The sequence below is a fragment of the Chrysemys picta genome, chromosome 5, assembly GCF_011386835.1.
Source record: "Chrysemys picta bellii isolate R12L10 chromosome 5, ASM1138683v2, whole genome shotgun sequence".
Taxonomy (NCBI): Eukaryota; Metazoa; Chordata; order Testudines; family Emydidae; genus Chrysemys; species Chrysemys picta.
This window is the reverse complement of record NC_088795.1, coordinates 135,440,844-135,464,154: the sequence shown is the minus strand read 5'-3', so window position 1 is coordinate 135,464,154 and position 23,311 is coordinate 135,440,844. Positions and strand designations below refer to the sequence as shown.

The 23,311-nt window shown below is 41.8% G+C and overlaps 1 protein-coding gene across 4 annotated transcripts; it reads left to right on the top strand.

The window, feature by feature from the left end:
• The first annotated feature begins 579 nt into the window (after positions 1-579).
• Positions 580-22,747, top strand: PANK2 (pantothenate kinase 2). 4 transcript variants are annotated; one of them, XM_005291498.5, is made up of 7 exons: positions 687-1,020; positions 13,643-13,995; positions 15,085-15,338; positions 16,459-16,635; positions 17,847-17,970; positions 21,233-21,358; positions 21,868-22,434. In XM_005291498.5, exons 1-7 carry the CDS (start codon positions 804-806, stop codon positions 21,916-21,918), a joined length of 1,302 nt encoding a protein of 433 aa, XP_005291555.3. In that variant the 5' UTR covers positions 687-803; the 3' UTR covers positions 21,919-22,434. The 4 variants fall into 4 exon arrangements, 3 of the variants coding, with proteins under 3 accessions (XP_005291555.3, XP_042711533.1, XP_023962148.1); XR_006175718.2 differs by lacking the exon at positions 17,847-17,970 and having other exon boundaries at positions 580-1,020; positions 21,868-22,747; XM_042855599.2 differs by lacking the exon at positions 687-1,020 and having other exon boundaries at positions 13,643-13,852.
• Positions 22,748-23,311: the final 564 nt, after the last annotated feature.

Below are 23,311 nucleotides of genomic sequence, written 5' to 3'. Positions count from 1 at the left end.
GGGGGGGGCACGGTGGGGCGGGGGCGGTGAGCTGACATGGGGGGCACGGTGCGGTGGGGGGTTGCCGTGGGGAGTGGGGGGGGCACGGTGCAGTGGGGGGTTGCCGTGGGGGACACGGTGCTGGGGTGCAATAGGGAGGAGGGGGCAGGAGGTTTCCGCGGGGAGCGGGGCTCGTGGCGGTATCCATCGGGGGTGGGGGGTTGGCTTTGTTCCGAGCAGGCCACTTTAGGCCTCTGCTATTTGCATATATGTTAATATAATGCAAATGAACCCCACGCTGGTCTGCCGCGGCGCCCTCTGGGAGAATTTGCCCATGGCAGGTTGAGCCACGGAGCCGGACGCGGCTTGCTCGTTGGCCGTGTTGTTATAGCTACTGCGGTTGTCAATCATTCCTCTATTCCCGCCCCGCTTGGTCAACCTTAGCGTTCCATTGGACGGAATCCCTGTCACTCTTCCTCTTAAATCGTAGGACTCAAACAGTCCCCCGATAAATTCGTGTGAAACACCCTGTGTGAACGCTCGCCACATTATTCGTTTAATTCACCTGTCAATATCCGTGACTGGAGGACATAATTGGACCAGGGTGATCGATATGCCGTTTTCCCGCCTCGTTGGCCATGTCCCACTTCTATTGGTCAGTCCTCTTGTCGCTCTGGCCTCTGAAACAGACGATTGGCACAAACTCTAGGGCTGTCCCACCCCCCCAGGAAGGGGCACGCTCGGCGCCGGCGCAGTGCAGGTGTTGGCTGCGGCGGTGGCGCGCGGCTGTCGCTGCTGAGGAGAGCGGCCGGGCCGCGCTGCGGATGGAGCCGCTGCAGAATGGCGGCGGCAGCCCCGAGGCGGCGGCGGCGAGCGGCCCGGAGGAGAAGCGGCGGTGGGAGCCCGTCCCTTCGTGGCGGCGGCGGCGCAGCAGCAGTGGGGCCGGGGCGGAAGCTGACAGCGGGGCAGGGCCCCACCCCCGCGAGCGGGGCGGTTCCGTGTCCCGCCAGCGCCTCGACTCCCTCCGCAAGAGCCGCCCGCGTAAGTGATGCGGGAGCTGGGGCGGCGGTGATGCTGGGGAGGGGCGGGGCTGCGAGGAGGAGGGAGTGGGGCTGGGCGGGGCAGGTGGGCGGGGCTGGGGAGAGGTGGAGCAGGTGCTGGCGGGGTAGATGAGGCCGGGCGAGCAGGGTCAGAGGGGGTGGAGAATGGGGCAGGGGGGAGTAGAGGGAGGGGGTGAAATGGGAGGAGCAATGAGAAGTAGGTGGGGTTAGGAAGGGCGTGACAAAAGCTGGACCTAGAGCCTGGCTGAGGGATGGGGGATGAATGAGGCACCCAGGGAGTGGTACATGTCAGGGGTTGAGCCATGGTATCATAGAATATCAGGGTTGGAAGGGACCTCTGGAGGTATCTAGTCCAACCCCCTGCTCAAAGCAGGATCAATCCCCAGGCAGATTTTTGCCCCAGATCCCTAAATGGCTCCCTTAAGGATTGAACTCACAACCCTGGGTTTAGCAGGCCAATGCTCAAACCACTGAGCTATCCCTCCCCTCTGATGGGGAAGAGCTGCCCAGGGCTGAAGGGGGAACTCGGTAGGGTGGGTAAGGAGCACATGAGATCCGAAAACCAATGTTTTAGGAGCGCAGTGGTGGAAATGGCATGTAGATGAGGTAGCTGGCAAAAGGAAAACAGCCTTCATCTTAGCATGGCACGGAGCAGCTGCTGTTCAGGGGGCTGTTACCCATGGGCTTGGCTTAGCGTTATTAAAGCAAAAGTGAAAGGTTATTTATTTGCCCTGAAGTTCGTTTTTTGTTGGAAGAAGGCAACTCTACCTTAAAGTAATAAGATAACTGAAGCAACCTCAATATGAGGTGCTATTTGTGCAGTGAATAAAATGTGCTAAACAGATGAGCCCCGGTAGATTTTAGTCTGATTATTTTTTCAAGCCCTGTTTAAAAAAAAAAAAATCAGATGCCTACTAGCTACAGACCAATTTGCTAAACAGAAGTACTGAGGTATAGTCCTCACTATACCAGTAAATGGGGAATTTTAACCAGAGTTCGGACTATGCTTGTGGGCTCTATCTTTTGCACTGAAGGCTCTCTCTGGCAGCAGGAAAGGAGCTCTCCCGTCCATCATGCCTATCTTTTTTTTTTTAATATGAAACTTATTTTTCATAATAGAAGGCATCCACTGGTCTGGATGTTATTTATGGTAATTTTAGGGAATACTACTCAATGCCAATTTCACACCATGTGAGCATTCTAGGCTTCCCCGCCTTCTTCCTCACTTCAAGTTCAAATTCTGCAGAACGGCTGCAGCAACACAGTTGTCAGGAAATGACTTCCAAAGCTGAAACTGCATAATTGAGTAGAAGACATTAAAAAGAATTCCGAAGTATAGGATGAAAGACATTATCCCTTTATTAGGAACCTGTTGATATATAGGAAAGTAATAGTCATAAGAGAGGGTACGCATCATTATAATTACAGGTAAGGAAACTAATTTTCTCTTTGATACATGAGCATCCACTTGCATGGATATCTTTAATGGGAAATAGCAAACCGCAAATATCAGATTCCAAGGTGGGAAAGAAAGTAAATACAAAATATTTCTCATAAAATGACCCTAGGAGAAATTAAAATGGAAAATGTTTTGTTCATTTTTGTAGTTTGAGACTTTATTTGCTTGCTTAGTTTGAGGAATCCTGAAGGAGTCAAAGGTTGCATTGGCTGAGGAGAGACAGTCTTGTAGTGTTTGAAGGAATTGCAAATCTTAGGGGGGCATACTGAATAGCATAAAACTCTATTATTCCAAGCTATGGCTTGAGAGTCCTTTGCAGACTTTGCCTTGAGGAGGCGGATCTTGTTGGATGCTTTGCATGCTTAGTGTATAACTTGATCCATTGAGAAGATTGAGTATTGAAGACCTTCAATCATTTAAGATCCCTGGGTAAAGGAACAATAAAATATGACTTTCTTCGCTATTTGATCCACTGTTGATAGACGTTAGCCCATTTCACAATCAAAGTAGATTTAGACTTTGAGCAAAAATAAGGGCACCTTTTTATGTGTAGAAAGTTAGTACCTGGACTAAGGATCATCTTTTTAAAAGAAGCATTGAAGATGGGGTTCTTTAATTGACCAAGTTTACTCTCCTAATTTATGTAAAAACAAATATGGTGAAGTTTCCATTAGGGAATTGAAAAGACTTTTGAGGGCCACAAAACAAGGTTGAAGTGTCAGTTTCATCATATGCCTCACAGGAGAATCCCAATGAAACAGAAGATGTGAGATGGCTGGGTCTAGAAACGTTGGGTTAATATTCCTGAGGGTTGAGGATTGAATCTTGGGTGTCTTTATAAACCTTGGGAACTGCAGCCTGAGAGACCAGTGTGGTCTACTTAGGATTACAGATAGTCTGTCCAGATTTATTTTCCAGATCATTGATGATTTAAGAAATAAGGGAAAGGCATCCACGAGTAGATTCTTTCACAGGTAGAATGTCTGTCTATCTTCCATGTTCCGTGATGGCATTGGCAAGAGTACAATACTGGTACCCTCTTGTTTTAAGTTACAAGTCTAAATGAGAGAACCACTTAATGGGCAGATGATTAAAGATTGTCCTACTTTAGCTCCCACTTATCTGGTGGTGGTATGTGGCAAGTAATCCTTTTGACCTTGAGGTTTGTCTTGCCCTGCATATACGTTGCACTAGTAGATGAGCCTGCTTCTTCAAGAATGAAAGGACTCCAGTGGCTTTGTAGTTCAAGTTGATGATCTTTGTTCCTTTCTAGTAGTTTGTGTATGCAATTATTGACTGATTGTTGCTTTGTGGAATAAAAAGATGTTCCTGGAAATTTATGTGAAACAGGGTTCCTATGAGATCTCCATCTGCTCTTGAAGTAATATCAAAATCTTAAATTAGTGCCAGTTCAAAAAGTATTTAATGGTTGGGCATTGCTCTCTGTATTTGCATGTACACAATGCCAATGTACATATGAAAACTGATCCAGAGAGAACTTATTTTTTCCCCTCATACTGACACATTTACTGGACTATGGCACAGTTAAAAGAATCTTTTCTTCACACAGTTCAGTAAGTACATTTTTGGTAGTAGGTAATGTGGTAAATAGCCCAGATGAAGAAAGAGGGTATCAATATCATATCTGTTTTGATAAGACTGTAGGAGAAGATATGCCAAATGACCTGGACATGAATAGACAATGTTTTCCCTCAAGTGTAGGATATGAAACTGATAATGACTAGATCCAAATGATTAATGGAATCTATGCTGTAATGAGTGTTGTTTCTGTTAACAGAAATAGATTGAACAAGGATAGAATCCACTTATCTTTGTAGACACTATGAACAACTGCAAGAAAATACCTTGCATATGATCTGAGAGCAGCACTGGAATTATTATTCCTATGCATAGATATTTGTTTTTCTTTCATATAAATGTACTGACATAGAAAGTAGAAGAGGAAACTTCAATAGTTCCCCAGTAGGGAATAGGATGCATGGTGTCTCTCTAGCTGGAGAGCATTGTGGAATGAAGTATTTGGAGGAAAAAAAAAAATTGGGTCACAAAAAGTTTAGAATATGAGCATTTTTTAAAACTTTAGAAATCTCCTTTAATTTAAAAAACAAAGTTGTTTCAAATCAAAAAAATCTAAACATTCCATTTTGAAAATAGGGAAATTAAATGTTTTGATTTTTGTTCTTGTTAGTTTTTTGCCAGAAAAAAGTTTTGGTAGAAAAATTTCACTCAACTCTTGTCCTAAGTTCTCTGGTCCTGTTACCAGATTTCTGTGAAGGAGCTTCTGTATCTTTCAACCTTTCAAATACTGTATATTTGATCAAATCCAGCCAAAGATGTAAACTACACATAACATTTAGAACAGAAAGTAATGTAAATAACTAGAGGTAAAAATAAAATATTTTGGAAGTTGTCCTAAATTTAAGTCCTTAATACCTTTTTATTATTTGAAATTTTATATAAAATGTTAATTACTAATGAAGCTCCATTTTAGAGAGGTGAAGAAGTGTAGACTTAATACAACTTTTTATTAAATGTGTTTAAAAAAAAAAAAAGGTTTCTCGGTTTTATAATTTCCATAATGGTACAAGGGGATTCACATTTAATACAGAATATTTTAGAGTAAGTAGAGAGATGCTGTCCTACATTTAACTGTCATCTGTCAGTTTCCTGTGCTCTGTAGGCTAAGCTTCTTGTTAGCTCTTAGTACACCTCTACCCTGATATAAAGCGACCCGAGATAACACTAATTCTGATATAACGCAGTAAAGCAGAGCTCGGGGGGGGGAGGGCTGTGCACTCCGGTGGATCAAAGCAAGTTTGATATAACGTGGTTTCACCTATAATGCGGTAAAAATTTTTGGCTCCCGAGGAGAGCGTTATATCAAGGTAGAAGTGTATAATTGTTTCATAACTTAAAGATCAATCTGAAATACAGTTTGAGCTTCATAACTTTTTGAGATCTGTGATTGTCACCATTTTTCACAGGGTGGATTTGATTTCAATCAAATTGATTTAAATCACTAGTCACTAGTCAGGAAGACTCAATTTAATCATGGATTTCTACATAAAAGTGCATTCTTCTTGGTTGTTATAACCTTAATACGTATTCTTCACAACTCAGATAGATGTAGGTTTCATTTTTATAAGGTACACACTATACAGTTTTAAAGTGATTTATTTTGAAAACTTTTCAGATTAGTTTTACAGCTATATCAGAAAACGAATGATAGTTTGGTTATTTCATTTACCAGAGGTAATTGAAGAGGATATTAATGAAGTTATTGGGAGATGAACTATCTCCAATTCAACAGGTTAATCATTAATATTTGGAGGATTTTCTTGCCATGCTGTATTAGGAGAAGAACATCACCAGACAGACATTTAATTTTTTTTTTCTTTAACTAAAACAACAACGTTATATATTCTGTTTTTTTTTTCATCAACAGCAAACATAATATTTTAACAAAACAAGCATATGAATTTTTGAATTTAGTTAAACATTCAAGTTTTTAAATGGGTTTGTTTTTGTTAAAATATTTAACTAAAATAGTTAAATGAAATATTTAAAAAAAAAACAAAAATTAAATTGACTATGTCAGCCAGGTTAACATGAGAAACTTAAAATATTGGCTTCTGCAGCTAACTCAGTTGTCTTCAACTTCATTTTTCTGTTTGCTCATAATCTGGAAAAGAAAAACAAGCTTTCCTGCTTTTTCAGGTCCCAAATGATTTCTCAATTTAGAATGAATTAGTCCAAAGGAAGAAGATACTTTTTCTACATCGGCAGAAGAAGCTACTGCTGTTAAAACTGAGATTATCACTTCAACAGTCTGTGAATCTAAGTGCTTAATTGACTTCCACCAGTTCACTGGTGTGACTTTCTTTAAAACATCATCAACAAACATATATTTCTTGAATGGTTCACCCTTAGCGCTGAAGTTTATTCTAGTTGGCATTACGGAGGGATGATTGCTGGATGTCCATGTCATAGCCAACTCCTCCTCTTCAGCAGTTAAGGTTTGACCCTGGTACTGAGTATTGAGAATATTTGCAAGAAAATGAGCTGGAGATAGTGCTTGCCCCATTCGTTTTTTTTTTTTTTTTTTATGCTTGTAATTGAACTCTGTCATTGCATATTTCTCTTTCTAAGATCTCACTCAGTTCCTTCCAAATTTCAACAGTGTCAGCAATAAAACAGCTATTTCCCTGCATTTTGTTCAAGGCTGTAGAAATAGGCTTCAGGTTACTCAGCACGTGTTCAACATTTCTCTTAAGCCCAATGTTGAGAACTTTGGCTGTGACAGTGCCATCTATTTTTTCACAGTGTTGTTCACAAAAGTGTCATCAGATTAGGCCAGTTCTTGATATAATGCTCAAAACAGTCCACTACTGAGTTTCATCGCACTTCTTGTGGGAGAGTTAGCTTGGTTCCCCTCACTTTTTTCAGAGCAGCAGCTGCAAAGTGGTTGTTACGGAAGTATTTTGCAATTTCAACAACATTAGCCTTTATTTTTGGAACACTGAAGTCTTTGGCTAGGAGGTGCATCAAATGAGCACTGCAGCCGTATGTTATTAGCTTGGGACTCTCTTCACTCTTTTCTAAATTTCTTCTCATCTTGGATACATTTGCAGCATTGTTTGTGACCAAGCTGCGTACTAGACATTAGAATTTTTTTTCACAGTTTGTTATAGCTTTTACTGCTACTTCTTGTAAGTATTATGCTGTGTGTGCATTTCCTGATGTATCAATTGTTTCTGTAAGGAAGACAGTCCCTTCTTCTGTTGTCACACAGGCACATATAACAGGATCATTGTGGACATTGTTCCACCCATCAAGACTCAGGTTAACAATTTTACCCTTTAGACCTTTTGCACGCTGCTCAATTTCTCTATTTTATCCAGCAATTTGCCTGCGGCATCTGTTCTGTTGGGTGGACTGTATCCTGGTCTTAATGACTGAACTATGTTAATGAACTGTGGGTTCTCAATCAAACGGAAAGGAGAGTTTGTTGCATAAACAAATGGGGCAATATTTTCATCAATTACCTCTTTTTGTAATCTGCTGGTTTTTATCACAAACTTATCTATGGTTGTTTCTGGATGATGGAGATTTTTTTTTTTTTTTCTTTTTGCTACTGGTGATATATTGTGGCTATGTGACATACATGATGAAACACTATCATTTTCAGATAACTCTGAAACTATAGAAAATGATGGTGATCTTGAAGGTGGATAGTCTTCAGAATCCTCTAAGTTGAGGATGGATTCTCCTAAACAAAATAAGTCAATGCTGTTGTTTAATTATTATTACCATACTGCTCATTTAGTATTACTCATTGCATTCACTGACAGTACTACTTTAAAGATGAAATTGTAAAAGGAAGATCTGCCTATTTCAGCTACACCTCTACCTCGATATAACGCTGTCCTTGGGAGCCAAAAAATCTTACCGCATTATAGGTGAAACCGCATTATATTGAACTTGCTTTGATCCACTGGAGTGCGCAGCCCCACCTCCCCGGAGCACTGCTTTACCATGTTATATCCAAATTCGTGTTATATCGGGTGGCGTTATATCGAGGTAGCGGTATATTTATTCTTTATCACAACTGCATCTAAAATGATAGTACCATAGAGTAACAACTATATTTTTTGCTCAAACATGAGAATTCAAGAATAGTCCAGAAGGAAGATAAGCAGTCCTTAAGAAAGAAGTATGAAATAAAAAAGTTTACCAACCTGAAGATCCTGCATGTTCAGACATGTTCCTTTCATCATCTTCAACGTAGCTTCCTCCTGAGAAGGAACACGTCTCATGATGTTGCTTCATTCAGACAACCAGACCTTGCATATCTTTGTTGCACTGTTTGCATTTTGCATGCATGCCTGTCTTACCCACAGGTAGAGGAACTTCATTAAAATATTCCCAAACTGGGTCTCTTTTACGGCCTGCTGCCATTATAGGTTTTCCCTTCTAGTGAGAGAATGGTATAGTAGATCTCAAATCAATGAAGGCTACACTCAGAAAGACCTCAAGACTTCTGGAATATGCTGCTCAAACAGTTTCACTTTTGTTTCTACTGCCTATTCCTCCATTCTCACATTTATCTCCAGACTTCTTCTCCTTGTCCAGATCTATTCTGCCCCCCAAAATCTTCTATTCATTGAACTTTTTGAAACTTTGTACTTTTAGAGAGAGGTCAGGGATTGACGCTGTGTACACAAATTTGCAGAAGGACAATAGGGTTGAGGTCTGTTATTTCTCACCTCTATATATTATTTATTTAAAAACATTTTGCTGTTAACAAGCATGTTATATTTGGATACTTTGGAGTTTGAGAACTGCAAAACTAAGCATCTGGTGGTATCTTCTAGACTGAGCATGGAGTCCCATTGGGTAGATAGCAAGATTAACCTAAATAATCTATACAGAAGCCCCTGGAACCCCATAAAATTGGGTCTCTAATCCATGAACTATTGGAATTCATTTACAAAACTTTTCTTCAACATTACATGAATATATTGCCTCATACTATAGAATTTGAATTTATAATCTCTGTTCCATGATGAGATATCTTTGAGCTATAATGTATCTTAATTAAAACTATCTTTAGATAGGTTTTTTCCCCAAGAAGCATTTTATCAAAAAAATCCAGTTTAAATTAAAAAAAAATCAGATTGTTTTTTATTTTTATTTTTTTTTTTAAATAAAATCATTGATTTTTATCCACCCTGATTTTTCATCAGACACTTCTGGAGTTTGTATAAATAAGAAAACAAAAAAAAATTATTCACTCTGCCAGGTTCAAATTCCATAATGTCCAGTACTGCTAGATGCTTTACAGAACAAAAAAAAGTATTACATGTTCATTGCCCCAAAGAGCTCACACTTTAATTTTTTTTTGACTTGAGGATTAAGAGGAAAGGAGTAGGACAAGAGTTACTATGAGAATAACACATGGTTACTTAAGGCTTGTCCACACATGGAGTTATTCTGCAACAGCTAGTTGTTCGGGGCAGGAGGGTTGCAGAAAGCAGGATTGTGTCTGTATGATGCACGTACCATCACATGCCTAGTCTGAGCGGCAGAACGGGGTTTTTTGATTGCCTCCCTCACTTCACGGGAATCTACCTCAGATCTCCACAAAACTCTCCTGGAGATACTGGGCAATCTGCTGCCACAGGTTCTTTGGCAGAGCTGCTTTGTTACTTGCCCCATTAATGGTAACTTTCCCACGCCACTCTGCCATCACGGGGATGGGGGGGACCGTTGCTGCACACAGGTGAGCTGCATAAGGGCCAGGGTGGAAGCCGCAGTTTTGGAGAAGACCCTCCCTTGATTCCCTGCTCACCTTCAGCAGCGAGATATCTTCCATAATTAACACAACCTGGGGAAAATGTGCTGACAGTAATGATTATAAGGCTCTTTCCCCCCACCACCACCCCCAGTGCTGGCTCTCCCAAGAGCTGTGTGCGCAGTGTACAGTATGGTCCTGAAACACTAATTTCCCCTGCCCCTGCAATTACTCACCATTCTGGGGGTCTTGTGGCTCATGTGTGCTTGCCTGGGGTCAGCCTGTGTTTTAAATCACTGAATCAGTGGTCTCTGTGTTGTAAACAATACTGCTTCTATAAAATGTTGTCAGAATTAGAAAGTGGCCATGAAGAACTAAAGAGGACTATGGTCATCGGCCAGGTCCAGCCTCCTATATAGGCAGCACCAGCAGGCCTTTAAATGGTCAAAAGCACACTCAATAGTCACTCTGCCCTGGCTCAGCCTGTTGTTGAACCGCTCCTTGCGGCTGTCAAGGTGCCCTGTGGATGGCTTCATAAGCCACAGTACTAAGGGGTAGGCAACGTCTCCCAGGATCATAATGGAGATTTTGACTTCCTCTACTGTGATCTTCTGGTCTGGGAAGAAAGTCCCTGCTTGCAGCTTCCTGAACAGGCCAGTGTTCCGAAAGATGCATGAGTCATGCACCTTTCCAGACCAGCTTGCGTTAATGTCAGTGAAATGCCCACAGTGATCCACAAGCGCCTAGAGAACCATTGAGAAATACCCCCTCCAATTAATGTACTCAGTGGCTAGGTGGTGTGATGCCAGAATTGGAATATGCGGGCCATCTTTCGCCCCTCCGCAGTTAGGGAAGCCCATTTGTGCAAAGCCATCCACAATGTCACAGACAGTGACTCTGGGAAACGTGTTTCAGAGCAGGATGTGATTAATGGTCCTGCACACTTCCGTCAACTCACATCCAACGGTCAACTGTCCCACTCCAAACTGGTTAGTGACCAATCGGTAGCAGTCTGGAGTAGCCAGCTTCCACAGTGCAGTTGCTATGCACTTCTCCAATGGTAGGGTAGCTCTCGTTCTCATGTCCTTGCGCCGCAGGGCTGGGGCGAGCTCATCTCACAGTCCCATGAATGTGGCTTTCCTCATCCGAAAGTTCTACAGCCACTGCTCGTCATCCGAGAGATGCATGACGATGTGATCCCACCACTCAGTGCTTGTTTCCCAAACCCTAAAACGGCGTTCCACTATAATCAGCACCTCCGTGAATGCCACAAGCAATCTCCTGTTGTAGCTACTGCACGTGGCAAGATCAATGTAGAACTGCTCTTGCCTTTGTAGTTTAAGGAGTAACTCCACTGCCACTCATGATGTGTTAGTGAGAGCGAGCAGCATGTCAGTCAACAGTGCGGGATCCATTCCTGCAAACCGAAGAGGCAGTGTACACAGTACACAAACCATTGAAAGATGGCGCCAAATGTGGACAGAAGCACAGAGATTGCTGGGATGCAAAGCAATGCATCACGGGGCATTGGGACAGGACCCAGGATGCCCTGCGTCCCCTTCCGCCAATGTGATATATGCCATCATGTGCCAGCAATGCCCCTCTGCCATGTACATTGGCCAAACCGGACAGTCTCTACGCAAAAGAATTAATGGACACAAATCTGACATCAGGAAGCAAAATACTCAAAATACTCATTCAGTGACAGACCTGCGGGTGGCTATATTACAACAGAAAAACTTCAAAAACAGACTCCAACGAGAGACTGCTGAGCTAGAATTGATATGCAAACTAGACACAATCAACTCCGGTTTGAATAAGGACTGGGAATGGCTGAGCCATTACAAACATTGAATCTATCTCCCCTTGTAAGTATTCTCACACTTCTTATCAAACTGTCTGTACTGGGCTAGCTTGATTATCACTTCAAAAGTTTTTTTTCTCTTAATTAATTGGCCTCTCAGAGTTGGTAAGACAACTCCCACCTGTTTATGCTCTCTGTATGTGTGTATATATATCTCCTCAATATATGTTCCATTCTATATGCATCCGAAGAAGTGGGCTGTAGTCCACGAAAGCTTATGCTCTAATAAATTTGTTAGTCTCTAAGGTGCCACAAGTACTCCTGTTCTTCTTTTTGCGGATACAGACTAACACGGCTGCTACTCTGAAACCACAACTCTTAGCGGCACAAGAGGAAGAGATGCTCTTTTGGATAGCTGCCCAGTGCGCACTGCTCCAAATACCACTGTAAATGCCGCCAGTGTGAACACGCTATTGCACAGGCAGCTGACAGTGTGAACACACAACAGCGGTTTCCCTTCAGTGCTCTCTGAGTGGTGCTGTAACTGCCAGCGATGTAACTCTGCCAGTATAGACTACCCTCAGTGTCACCCCTAAATACAAGGTGGAACAGCTTGTTTAGCATAAGTAGTTAACAGATTTCAAGAGACCATTCAAGGTGAAGTGGCCAGTTAACACCTCTTCAGTCATAGGTGGGAAAGGAGAAAAAGAAAAGCTGAGAGCCAGTCTGTTGTTGATTGTTGTAATGAGCCATAAATCTAAGTGTCTCTATTCAGTCCATGGTTTTTAGTATCTAGCAGTTACGAATTTAAGCTCCCAGGCTCATCTCTTGCAGGTTTCCTTTGAGGATGAGAACTGAGAAGTCAGATATAGAGTGCTTTGTGAAAAGTATTCACTCACAGGTGAGATGGTGTTTTTGGCCTGGTCTACACTAGAAAATTAAGTCGATATAACTACATCACTCAGATATGAAAAATCCACACCCCTGGACAGTGTAGTTAAGCCGACCTAACCCTCAGTGTAGAGAGCACTAGGTTGAAGGAAGAATTCTTCCATCCACCTAACTACTGCTTCTTAGAGAGGTAGATTGCCGACAGTCCTACAATGATGGGAGAACCCCTCCCGTCAGAATAGGTGGTGTCTACACTGAAGCTCTACAGCGGTGCTGCTGTGGCATTTCAAGTGTAGACAGGCCCTTTGTGTAGTGATTGTCTTGTTTCACCCACATAATTATTAGGGCATTTAATGCACTGAATGAGGCACAACACGTTTTGTGATAGGCATGTGTAGGATCCATGGCTCTGGAAAGGTATGTTGGGGGTGTGTGGATCATTGTAGCAGTGGAGATACGTCTACAAGTTTTACATCTGTTGTGCTGGTGCTGCTTTGAGGTGGTGCGTCCTGGCCTGTGGGGAGCTTGCTTCTGATGATGAGGCTGGGGGCGTTGTTTGAAGGCCAGAAGAGGGAGTTCAGGAAAGATTTCTTTCAGGATATGGTCTCCATCAGATATCTTGGCACGGGGTTAGACTAGATGATTCTTGTGGTCTCTTCTGACCCTATGGTTCTATGATTCTAAGTATGGATTGTAATTGTTTAATGGTACTCTATATAGGTTCCAAGATGATATGGTTGGTGATGACTACGAGGGGGTTTTGTCTCCATACTGAAGCAGGTTGTCTTGGGGTATTTGAGTGGCCTGTTCCATGATACAATCTACTTCTCTGGTAGAGTGTCTTTGGTGAAGGCATTTTTAAGTGTGTTAAGGTGTGTACCCCAGACTTGCTCCTCAGAGCATATCTGAGTTCCTGGCTAAGTGAGTTTCTTGGTGAGTTTGGGATGGTTACTGGGTCTGTGAAGGTAGGTGTGGCGATTCATGGGTATTTTGTGGAATTTTTTGGAAACTGCATGGCATGAAATTGTTTATTAACAAATGGGTTTACGTTGCAATTTAACGTCTTTGTTCTGCAAAAATTAAGACATAATATGTGTCTTTTTTTTTTTTTTTCTTTTTTTTCCCAATCTTAGTCTTTCCATGGTTTGGCTTGGATATTGGAGGAACCTTGGTCAAGCTTGTTTATTTTGAACCAAAAGACATCACTGCTGAGGAGGAGGAGGAGGAAGTGGAAAATCTTAAAAGTATCCGAAAATACCTGACCTCAAATGTAGCCTATGGATCTACAGGCATTCGGGATGTGCACCTGGAACTAAAGGACCTTACCCTGTGTGGACGTAAAGGCAATCTGCACTTTATACGCTTTCCTACTCATGACATGCCTGCTTTTATTCAAATGGGCAGCGAAAAACACTTCTCAAGTCTCCACACTACCTTATGTGCCACGGGAGGTGGAGCGTACAAATTTGAGCAGGACTTTCGCACAGTATGCATTTTTGGCTTCTATACACTTAGGATATGGTAGTGAAGTCTCATATAACTTGAAAGATTGTAAGATAAAGGCTGAAAGTAATTTCAGTCTCTGACTTAGCCTCTGAAAAGTCTAGTGTCCTAAATTGAGCTCAAGTTTAATATGAGCTAGAAATAAGCCCACATCTGTAAGCACAGATACTTACTATTTTAAGATTGTGCAGCTTTGCTGTGACTCCAGAATTAATCATTTTAATTTCCATTAAATATGCCTTTACAAGACTTGAATAGTCATTAGACTTAAGTCAACTCTGCAACCTACCTTAACTTTATTTTTTCCATTGCTGTCTATTCATGAGCTTAATATTTGTTTCATACTTGCCTGGTTGATTAAGGTTCATTTATGACTTGTATTGCTGTGATTTGGTTAAGATTCCACTGAACTAAGTGGTAAATTAACTGCAAATGACTTGCTTGTCTAGATTCATCGTAAGAAGGTGTGTTTCATTATAAGTGGAATACAGGTGTATATAATATATTTATATCTTGATTGTATGTTAACTTTTTCAAGCCCAGGTTATACAATATATTTATCAAACAACCAAAGGTTGAGGGATCTGGTGCAGGTCCAGCGGTGCAGTGACCCAACTAAAAGATTATTATGCTGCTCCCTCCTGACTCTTGTGAGGAAGTCAGCATTTTCTCGTTTTCCCTTGACCCCTTATCTTTTCCGGATTTTGTGAGGCACTCTGGGCTTGATCCAAAACCCAAGTGAAGTTTTGGGGAAATCTTTCCATTGGCATTGGCTCAGGACTTCTATTACTTCCTACCCAATGGGGTGAGGATGTGCATGAACCTCGTTAACACATTGCTAAGCACTACACTTAAATAGTACAGTGAGCATTCCACTCTGCACAATACAGATATATGTGGGAGAGTAGGAACCTTCTTGTGATCTGCACTCCACTCCTTCTGCCACCATTCTGCCACCATCTGTATTGTGCAAGGAGGGGTACTGAATGCACTGGTGAGTGCATTTTTCTAGCCCTGAGTATAAAAACATTAGATCTCTTTGGTTCTTTCATAATTTTATTTCCTTTAACAGATGGGTGACCTTCAACTTTGCAAACTAGATGAACTTGACTGCCTTATTAAAGGAGTTTTGTACATTGACTCAGTTGGATTCAATGGACATTCAGAGTGCTACTACTTTGAAAACCCAACTGATTGTGAAAAATGTCAGAAGCTCCCATTCAACTTGGAGAATCCATATCCTCTCCTCTTGGTGAACATTGGCTCAGGGGTCAGCATCTTGGCTGTATATTCCAAAGACAATTATAAGCGTGTAACTGGGACCAGGTAAGATCTATAAATAATGTGATTACCTTTAAGAGCATAATCTTGAAGCTTGGCCTATACTCGTGTGGTAAAAGAGAGATCACATCTTCATGGACAAGTTGCTTTAAAAATGACTCTTGTCTGACCGAGCTCTTTGTTGCAACATAATGTAGTACCTCCTCATTCCCACCCCCAGCAAGCAAAGGTCTTTTTTTGTGGTCTGGATGGCATGTCACAATCGTCTCCTTACCACAGTCGGCCTTTTCAGAAAGGCCAGTTCTTGACCTGTTCATCTTTCTACTACTGCAAGAAACTGGTTTTTTTTTTTGGTCAGAGGAGTGTAAATCATATTTTGGAAACAACTCAGGTATGCTCAAATAGATGAATTTTTAATGTGATCGCTTTAATTCCATTATTCAGGGTTTGGATTTTGACTTTTAAAAGATGTACTACCCATTATGAATGGTGGGATGGTGTTCATAGTTATTATTCTTTCAGACCTGACTATATAGCCACCTATTATACAGCAGAGCCCAAGAGATCTGTGCATGTGAACTTTCTTGGACTTCAGGAATATTGTTGTTACAAAAAAAGTACAGACTAGGAGTGCGCAGTGCACCTCAGGAAGGAAAGTTTTATTATGCGTCTTTGCCAGCATGTGTATGCAATGATTCAGCAGAACGTACTTTTTCTAGGCTTTGAACAATTAGACCCAAGTTCTGCAGTGAATTCCATATGGGCATACCCTTGCAGATGCATGGAGCTCATTACAGGTTGACCTCTTACATTGTACATAGCTGTTTATTCAACACTGTGTAGTGAATATTGTAAGCAGAGAAAAACCACTTCTGGTTTAAGCAATAACTCTGGAGGAGGATGCGAAGCGGTGGGTTTATCTGTGGGCTGTGAAGTTACCCTAAGGAAGCAGATTTAAATGTGGTAAGAAAGGAGACTTAAATCGAATTCCTCTTTCTAGATTTCCAACGAGAAGGAAATTAAAAAATGCTTGGCAGCCCAGCTAATTCTTGGTATTCAGAGGAGTTTAGCTACATACCTTAATTAAAAAACAAAAACCAGTCCTTTTTTCTCCCTCTCTTCAAAATGAGAGGTAGAAAATATTGCTTCTGTTTTGTTTGGTTAGTCTTGGAGGAGGAACGTTTTTTGGTCTCTGCTGTCTTCTTACTGGCTGCTCCACCTTTGAAGAGGCTCTTGAAATGGCATCCCTTGGAGATAGCACGAAAGTGGATAAACTGGTGCGGGACATCTATGGAGGGGATTATGAGAGATTTGGATTGCCAGGCTGGGCTGTAGCATCCAGGTAAGGATATATCTTGGGTTTTTGAGGATGCGTATAATGTGCCTGAATTAAAAACTGGGGCAGAAAGGGTATATTTTTAGCACCTCTAGGTGTTGTGTGGTGTTTTTGTGTGGAACTGGCACTGCGGAGAGTAGACTCACCGTTCATGCACCCCCCATGGCTGGGCATAGCATAGTAGGCTCTCTTCTCTAGCGCACCCTACTGACAGCCTCTCCAGCCCTGCATTGGTGTGCTACCTCTTGTAACTCATGTAACTTTTGGTTACCCTGGAAGGAGTGGCACTAAAAGTCCAACAAACAATAGTACCATGACCTCAAGTTCTGACTCAGTAGTCCTTCCACTCCCTGGTCTCTGGAGTCTTTACACTACTTTTTCTGGTGGCCAGAAGGGGAATCCAGGTCTTTCCTCTTCTCTGGGTTCCATCCTAGAGACGCTGCATTAAGCAGGCAAGGTCTGTCTACTCAAGGCCCATTCTTCCACCCTAGGCTACTTCTTGCCTTGGACATCTGCAGGCCTCCCCACAAGTCAATTCCTGGGCTCCCTGTTCACCTGTGTTTTTCTCAGGCTCCCTAGGGTCTTGTAATTCACCCTTACTTCAGGGCTGTGGCCCTGGAATTCTCCAACAAATCCCAAACCAAAAGGACAAACTTAAAGCATTTCTGCCCTTCCCAGACTTGAACTTTATTCCTTCCCAGGTCTGCCCCAATACTGTGCTCCTCAAATGAACACTATCACCCAAGGGCATCCTCCTGGAGTCTTGTCTGTTTTGAAACCCACCATAGGAGCTAACTCTCCTCCTGTGGTTTTTCCTGATTCTCTTGCTTCACCTCAGTCAGACCATTGTCCCATTCTGGGTCTCTTTCTAACTGATCTTTCTCTGTCCTTTTAAGGAAACCTGACTTGTTTCCAGTGGACCTGCTAATTCACCTAATTAACCTTGAATCGAGCTCTCAGGCTCTTGTTAACCCTCTCAGTACCGTTGTGGGGTTTATATCCCATCACAATAACCTAAGTCTATTTTAGACAAACATTAATTGTGATTCATTGTTACCTTTATTTTAGTAATAGAGGCTGTAACTACATGATTGGAATATTACATAATTCCATTAAAAATGGTATCATGCATTCATTTTGGAATTGCGACATTGCTACATACTGATGCTGCATAGTTTCCTGTAAATGGACACTTAACTCTAGAATTTTTTGCACAGCTTTGGGAATATGATGAGCAAGGAGAAGAGAGAGTCTGTCAGTAAAGAGGACCTGGCAAGAGCAACTTTAATAACCATCACCAATAACATTGGCTCCATAGCACGGATGTGTGCACTTAATGAGGTATTGAGAAATATGGAAAACAGCATATAACCTCTTTTTTTTCCGAGACACACATTTAAATCAATTACTCATGTGTGCTACCAGTCTGCAGTATCTTGTTTTCAATTCTGTAGAAGCACCTTCATGCATACCTGTCCAGATGCTCCAGTTTAAATTGTAACCGTAGATTTCCCTTCCTCACCTGCCCATCTGGTCTAGTCAAATAGTAGCTCTACAATTCAAAGCACTGTAAAAAAAAAAAAAAATAAATAACGTGATGTGTTGTCATTTATTGGTCCAGTCAATTTACCTTATTATTCAGGAGGTAAATTGCTTTTCTGGGAGAGTTGCGGGAACTGTGGAACAGCAGTGTGCTTTAGTCTCCTAGAACTGCAGGTAGAAAGTGATCCGCAATATCCTGTTTCTTCTCAGGCACAAAATTATCGTATCTTGTCACTGCTAGGAATCCAGACTTAGTGCATGAGTGAAAAGAGAACTATACCTGCTGAAAGAGAACCTTCTGTGTGTCATTTGTTCTAGTTACTCTTGCATTTTTAAGCTAACACAATGCTCATGGGCCTTAGTGGGGCTGTCTCTCTGAGCTCTGTGCTTTCAGCTTCTTTACAGTGCTGCCTTGTTGCATTCATGTCAAGCAGCATTGTACAGGGCTATGAAAGAACTGAGACCCGTTCTTCACTTTATTTTGGGGCTGTTTGAACAGGATTGAATCCATCAGGTTGAAGCATGCTTCTAACTTTCATAGTTCTTATCAGCATACAGTTAGTATTCTGCACTAGTGCAAGGGCAATAAATGTACAAGGCACTATCTAAAATGGCAGGCAAAAACAGTCCTGCCCATGGTATGTTCGTTCCCGTTGTCCCACCATGTGTCCCGCTCCCCCCCCCCCCTCACTCTTATAATCAAGTTACCCTTGGAAGTGCATTTTCCTGAGGGTTACCTCTAGTTAAAGTTCTTCCCACTGTGAGGATGGAGAGTGTTCTGATGAAAAAGATTCCATGTTGTTGGTTAAAATGCAGCTAGATCTGTTCCTGCCCCTCTCCATTGCCAAAGAATGGCCACTTGACTTGTGATTGCTAATCAGCTTTGATGACACCTGATTGGCCTTTGTCTTTGAGAAACAGGTTTACCCCCTTCCCAGAGTTGTCTGGTAAACACATTTCAGTCATAATTTCAGTTTTATGTTCATAACTTTACATATAACGTTGCTACACACATATCACCATGATATTCTTGACCAATGAGTTACTCGTTTTCATATGATACCTCACAAAGCATATTTTGTATAAAGATTATTACAGTGGTATATAGGGTGTAACTACAGGGGTGCATTCCGTCACAGAAGAATGCATGGAAAAACAGGTTTGAAGGACCAGAGATGGTGCTCAATCATGATGCTTCTGTCACTTTGGAACCTTAAAATTCTATATTGATTGAAGGACCAAGAAGCTGCAGAGCTCCCTGGACCAAGTAGGGAAAACCTCTTCTTTTCAGGAGTATAGTTATTAAAATGTGGATGGAGATTGTTTAAACCCAAAATGTCACTTTGCAGAATCAGTGATGATGTATCCGCTTCACTGCATAAGGTCACTTAAACATTTGGATTGTTCTGAGTATTGGTTTCTTGATCTTCATGCTGGTAGTGGGTGTGGAAGAAGCATGCTCTGCACTTCTAGTTTGTGGGACAAAAGGCAGTATAGGAGGAGGAGTACCCTTCAGTGTTCAACAGTATCCCTCTAGCCCAGTGGTTCTCAAACTTTAGCAAACAGAGGACCCCCATTTTGATTTAAATTTTTTTGGGGACCCCCCAAGCCTCCCGGCTCAGCCCTTGCCCTGCCCCTTCCCTGGGGCCGTGCCCCTGCCCCACCCCTTCTCCGAGGCCCCGCCCCATGCTCACTCCATCCCCCCTCCCTCCATGGCTCCCTCTCCCCCACCCTCACTCACTTTCACCAGGCTGGGGCAGGGGATTGGGATGAAGGAGGGGGTGCAGGCTCTGGGAGGGAGTTTGGGTGTGGACTTTGGGCTGGGGCAGGGGGTTGGGGTGCGGGAGAGGGTGAGGTGTGCGGTGCTTACCTCGGGACGCTCCCAAAAGCGACCAGCACATCCCTCTGGCTGCAGCTCCTAGGCAGAGGGCCAGGGGGTCTCTGTGTGCTGCTCCTGTCCACAGGCACCGCCCCTGCACCTCCTATTGGCCTCAGTTCCCGGCCTTTGGGAGCTGTGGAGTCAGCTGGGCGGAGACAGTGCATGGAGACCTCCCCTGCGGGATGTGCCCGTCGCTTCCGGGAGCAGTGGGGAATCAGGACAGGTAAGCCTGTTCCCCAGCATGCTGGAGGCACACCTAGGAGGGAGGGGGAGGAGTTTCTCAGCGGGGCCGCGAACCCCAGTTTCAGAAACGCTGCTCTAGCCAGCTGAAGGACTGGCATTGTTATTCCACAAGGGGTTCCTTTCAGACTCGTTAGCCAGAAAACTTATGGCTGCAACTCAGGGTCTAGAGAGAGGGTATAAAGGGGTGTGAAAGGAACTCTGGAAAAGAACCTACCCTGAAATAACCTGGATGCTGTGCTTTTAACATAAACTTTATCAACACCCCTTATATTTGGATGTATTTTTGAGATCCTATTTGACACTTTTCAGCAATCACTGTTCATCCTCTCCCCTTCAATGCATTCTCTGTCTCCTCTCTTCCAGTATCTTGAACACCTCAACATGCCTCTTGATTTCATCCCACTCTAGTTCCTCTTGTTCCACCACACTGCTGCAAGACCCCAGTCTGCTTAGTACTTCATTCTTTCCCAGTTGCAGTTCTGTTCTGTTGGATTTGATTGGAATTTTCCTAATGAGGATCTAAATACAGAAAGCTGCAAATACATCACGAGTCTTATCTCAGCCCCAGACACCCCTCCCCTCACTCAGACAACCATCCTCTATCTAACCATCCTTTCTTGCATATCTGCTCTCTCCCTTGGTATGAATAAAGGAATAAAGAGTGCTGTGAAGTTCAGTAGTCAGTAGACTTTATTCAGTTTAACAAATACTGGCAACTTTAACTTTGCTTAGACTTTATTCAGTTTAACAAATACTGGCAACTTTAACTTTGCTTTTAGCTGACTTTTACTGCTCTCAGTCAGAAGCCATATTTGAAAAGCTTCATGTATCCTCATAATTAAATGCGAGAAGTGTAATATATGGATTCTCTTTCGTTGTTGTGAAGATGAAATGGAATTCAGCTTAAAGATTCTCATATCATTTTTTTTATGTTTGCAGAACATTAATCGGGTGGTTTTTGTTGGCAATTTCTTGCGGATCAATACAATCTCAATGAGGCTTCTAGCATATGCTTTGGATTATTGGTCCAAGGGGCAGTTGAAGGCACTTTTCTTGGAACATGAGGTGAAGTTACTGTTTAAATCCATTTTACCTTGTCAAAACTGAAGACATTTTTATTTAAAATTATCTGATTATAACATACCAATGTTGAGTTTCTTGGCATTGACAACATACATTTTGCAGCCAGTTCTATGCATTTGCCACAGTTATTGCAAAACTCCCAGTTCTAGGACGCTATCCATGTAACATTTATTGTTTCAGAAGTTAAAAATGCAAACTTTATCTACTTTATTGCTAGCTTAGTAATAGCTTGCCAACTTCTACTTCTGAAAACTTTTCACCTGCATATCTAACAATGTAATTAAAAAAAAAATTGTTTCCTTGTATAAACAGTAAAACTAGGAGTTGTAATAACTTTACATACAGTACTTGGGAATAGTTTTCTTCTGTTTTCTTTTATAACCAGTATTTTGAAATGGTATTAATATTTTTAATATTAGTCTTAGTATTCGTGTCAAACATATTTAAACCTTGAATCTGTTTAATAGAAACTCTTGCCTTTTTCTTTATAGGGTTATTTTGGAGCAGTTGGTGCTTTTCTGGAGCTTTTGAATTCAGCCTGAGTCATTACAGATCCTGCACATTGGATATAAGTTGCAGGAGCTTCTACCCTATTGGAACTCCTACATGTATTTAGCTTTTTTTAAAGCATCTGTTAAGTGACTATTACAGTAATTGTACATGATTTAATCATTGCGGAAAAGGAAAGGACAAATGAATTTTTTGTAAACAGCTAAAATTAATCCTGAATCTTAATGTAGATTAGTTAATAATAAGAAATATATATCTTCTGAGCAGCAGTTTTTATTATAATCTGCTACATGTTTTGAGATAGTGTGGGAAGGTGCGAGATAGAGAGAGCATAAGTCTCACATTAAACTATCCTGTTCTCAAAAGACATTTTTTTTAAAATGCCAAGTGTCTACAGTGGTAACTATTTTATATTTCACTTGCAATGTTTGTATATATGGGATTGAAGGACTTTTAAGTATTTGTGGTAGTATTGAATAGTGTATTGTTTATGTATGACAATTATCAAAACAGAACCCAGAAATATAAAAACTAACCTTTTTCCAAAAGTCCTTGTTTGTTGCCCTCTTCTGAACACTATAGTGGCCTGTAAAAACATCATCATACAATCAGTAATGGCTTATTTTCTGGCAAGACAGTCACTGTGCATATACACTGTTGGAGAAACAAGAAGTAAGGATTAAATCTTTTTTGGGTCTTGCTTTCTGTAAAACTGCATAGCAACTTCCTGTCATCTGCACCCTGGTGACTGCTGACCAGACCTCTGGATGTGTGGGTCAAACCCTTATAATGTAGTTTTAGCAACATGCAGTAGATATCTCACTTGAAATCCACTAAGAGTAAATTTAAGAATATTTATAACTAGTGTGTATTGCTTTTTCTTTTCTTCTTTTTTTCTTTTTTAAAGAATTGTATGGAACTGTACCAAAAATGATGATAATGCTATTCCTGATATACTCAGGCTGTTCTGTATAACTTAATAGTCTATAGATGTTTGTTGTTAGCTAGTTACTAAACATAATCCAGATTCAGGAGGAAAATCAATCTTCTCTCCACATCAGCATTCGTGTCTCTGTCTGTCTGTCTCCCTGTTGTGTGCATTCCTGCAGAACCCAAACACTTCATTGCCATGGTTTCAGATTCTCTAAGACATTGACCTTTCAAGATGTTAAACTAGAAGATGTTGTGTGGGAGAGCATTCCTTCCATGCACAATAGGTTAAGCAACATTGGCAATAGGCTACCCTTAAAAGAGCTGTGTTTGAAACAAGCATGTGGCTCATAAACCAGCCTTTTGTCTGAAGTAATTGTCAGGTTCCAGGGTCCCTCCCGTCCTTGGAGCTATAGTCTTGGGCTACTAATCTGAACAAAATGTCCACTGGGAGGGTATAAATTCTCTCCCTCCTCTATGGATGATACTAGATAT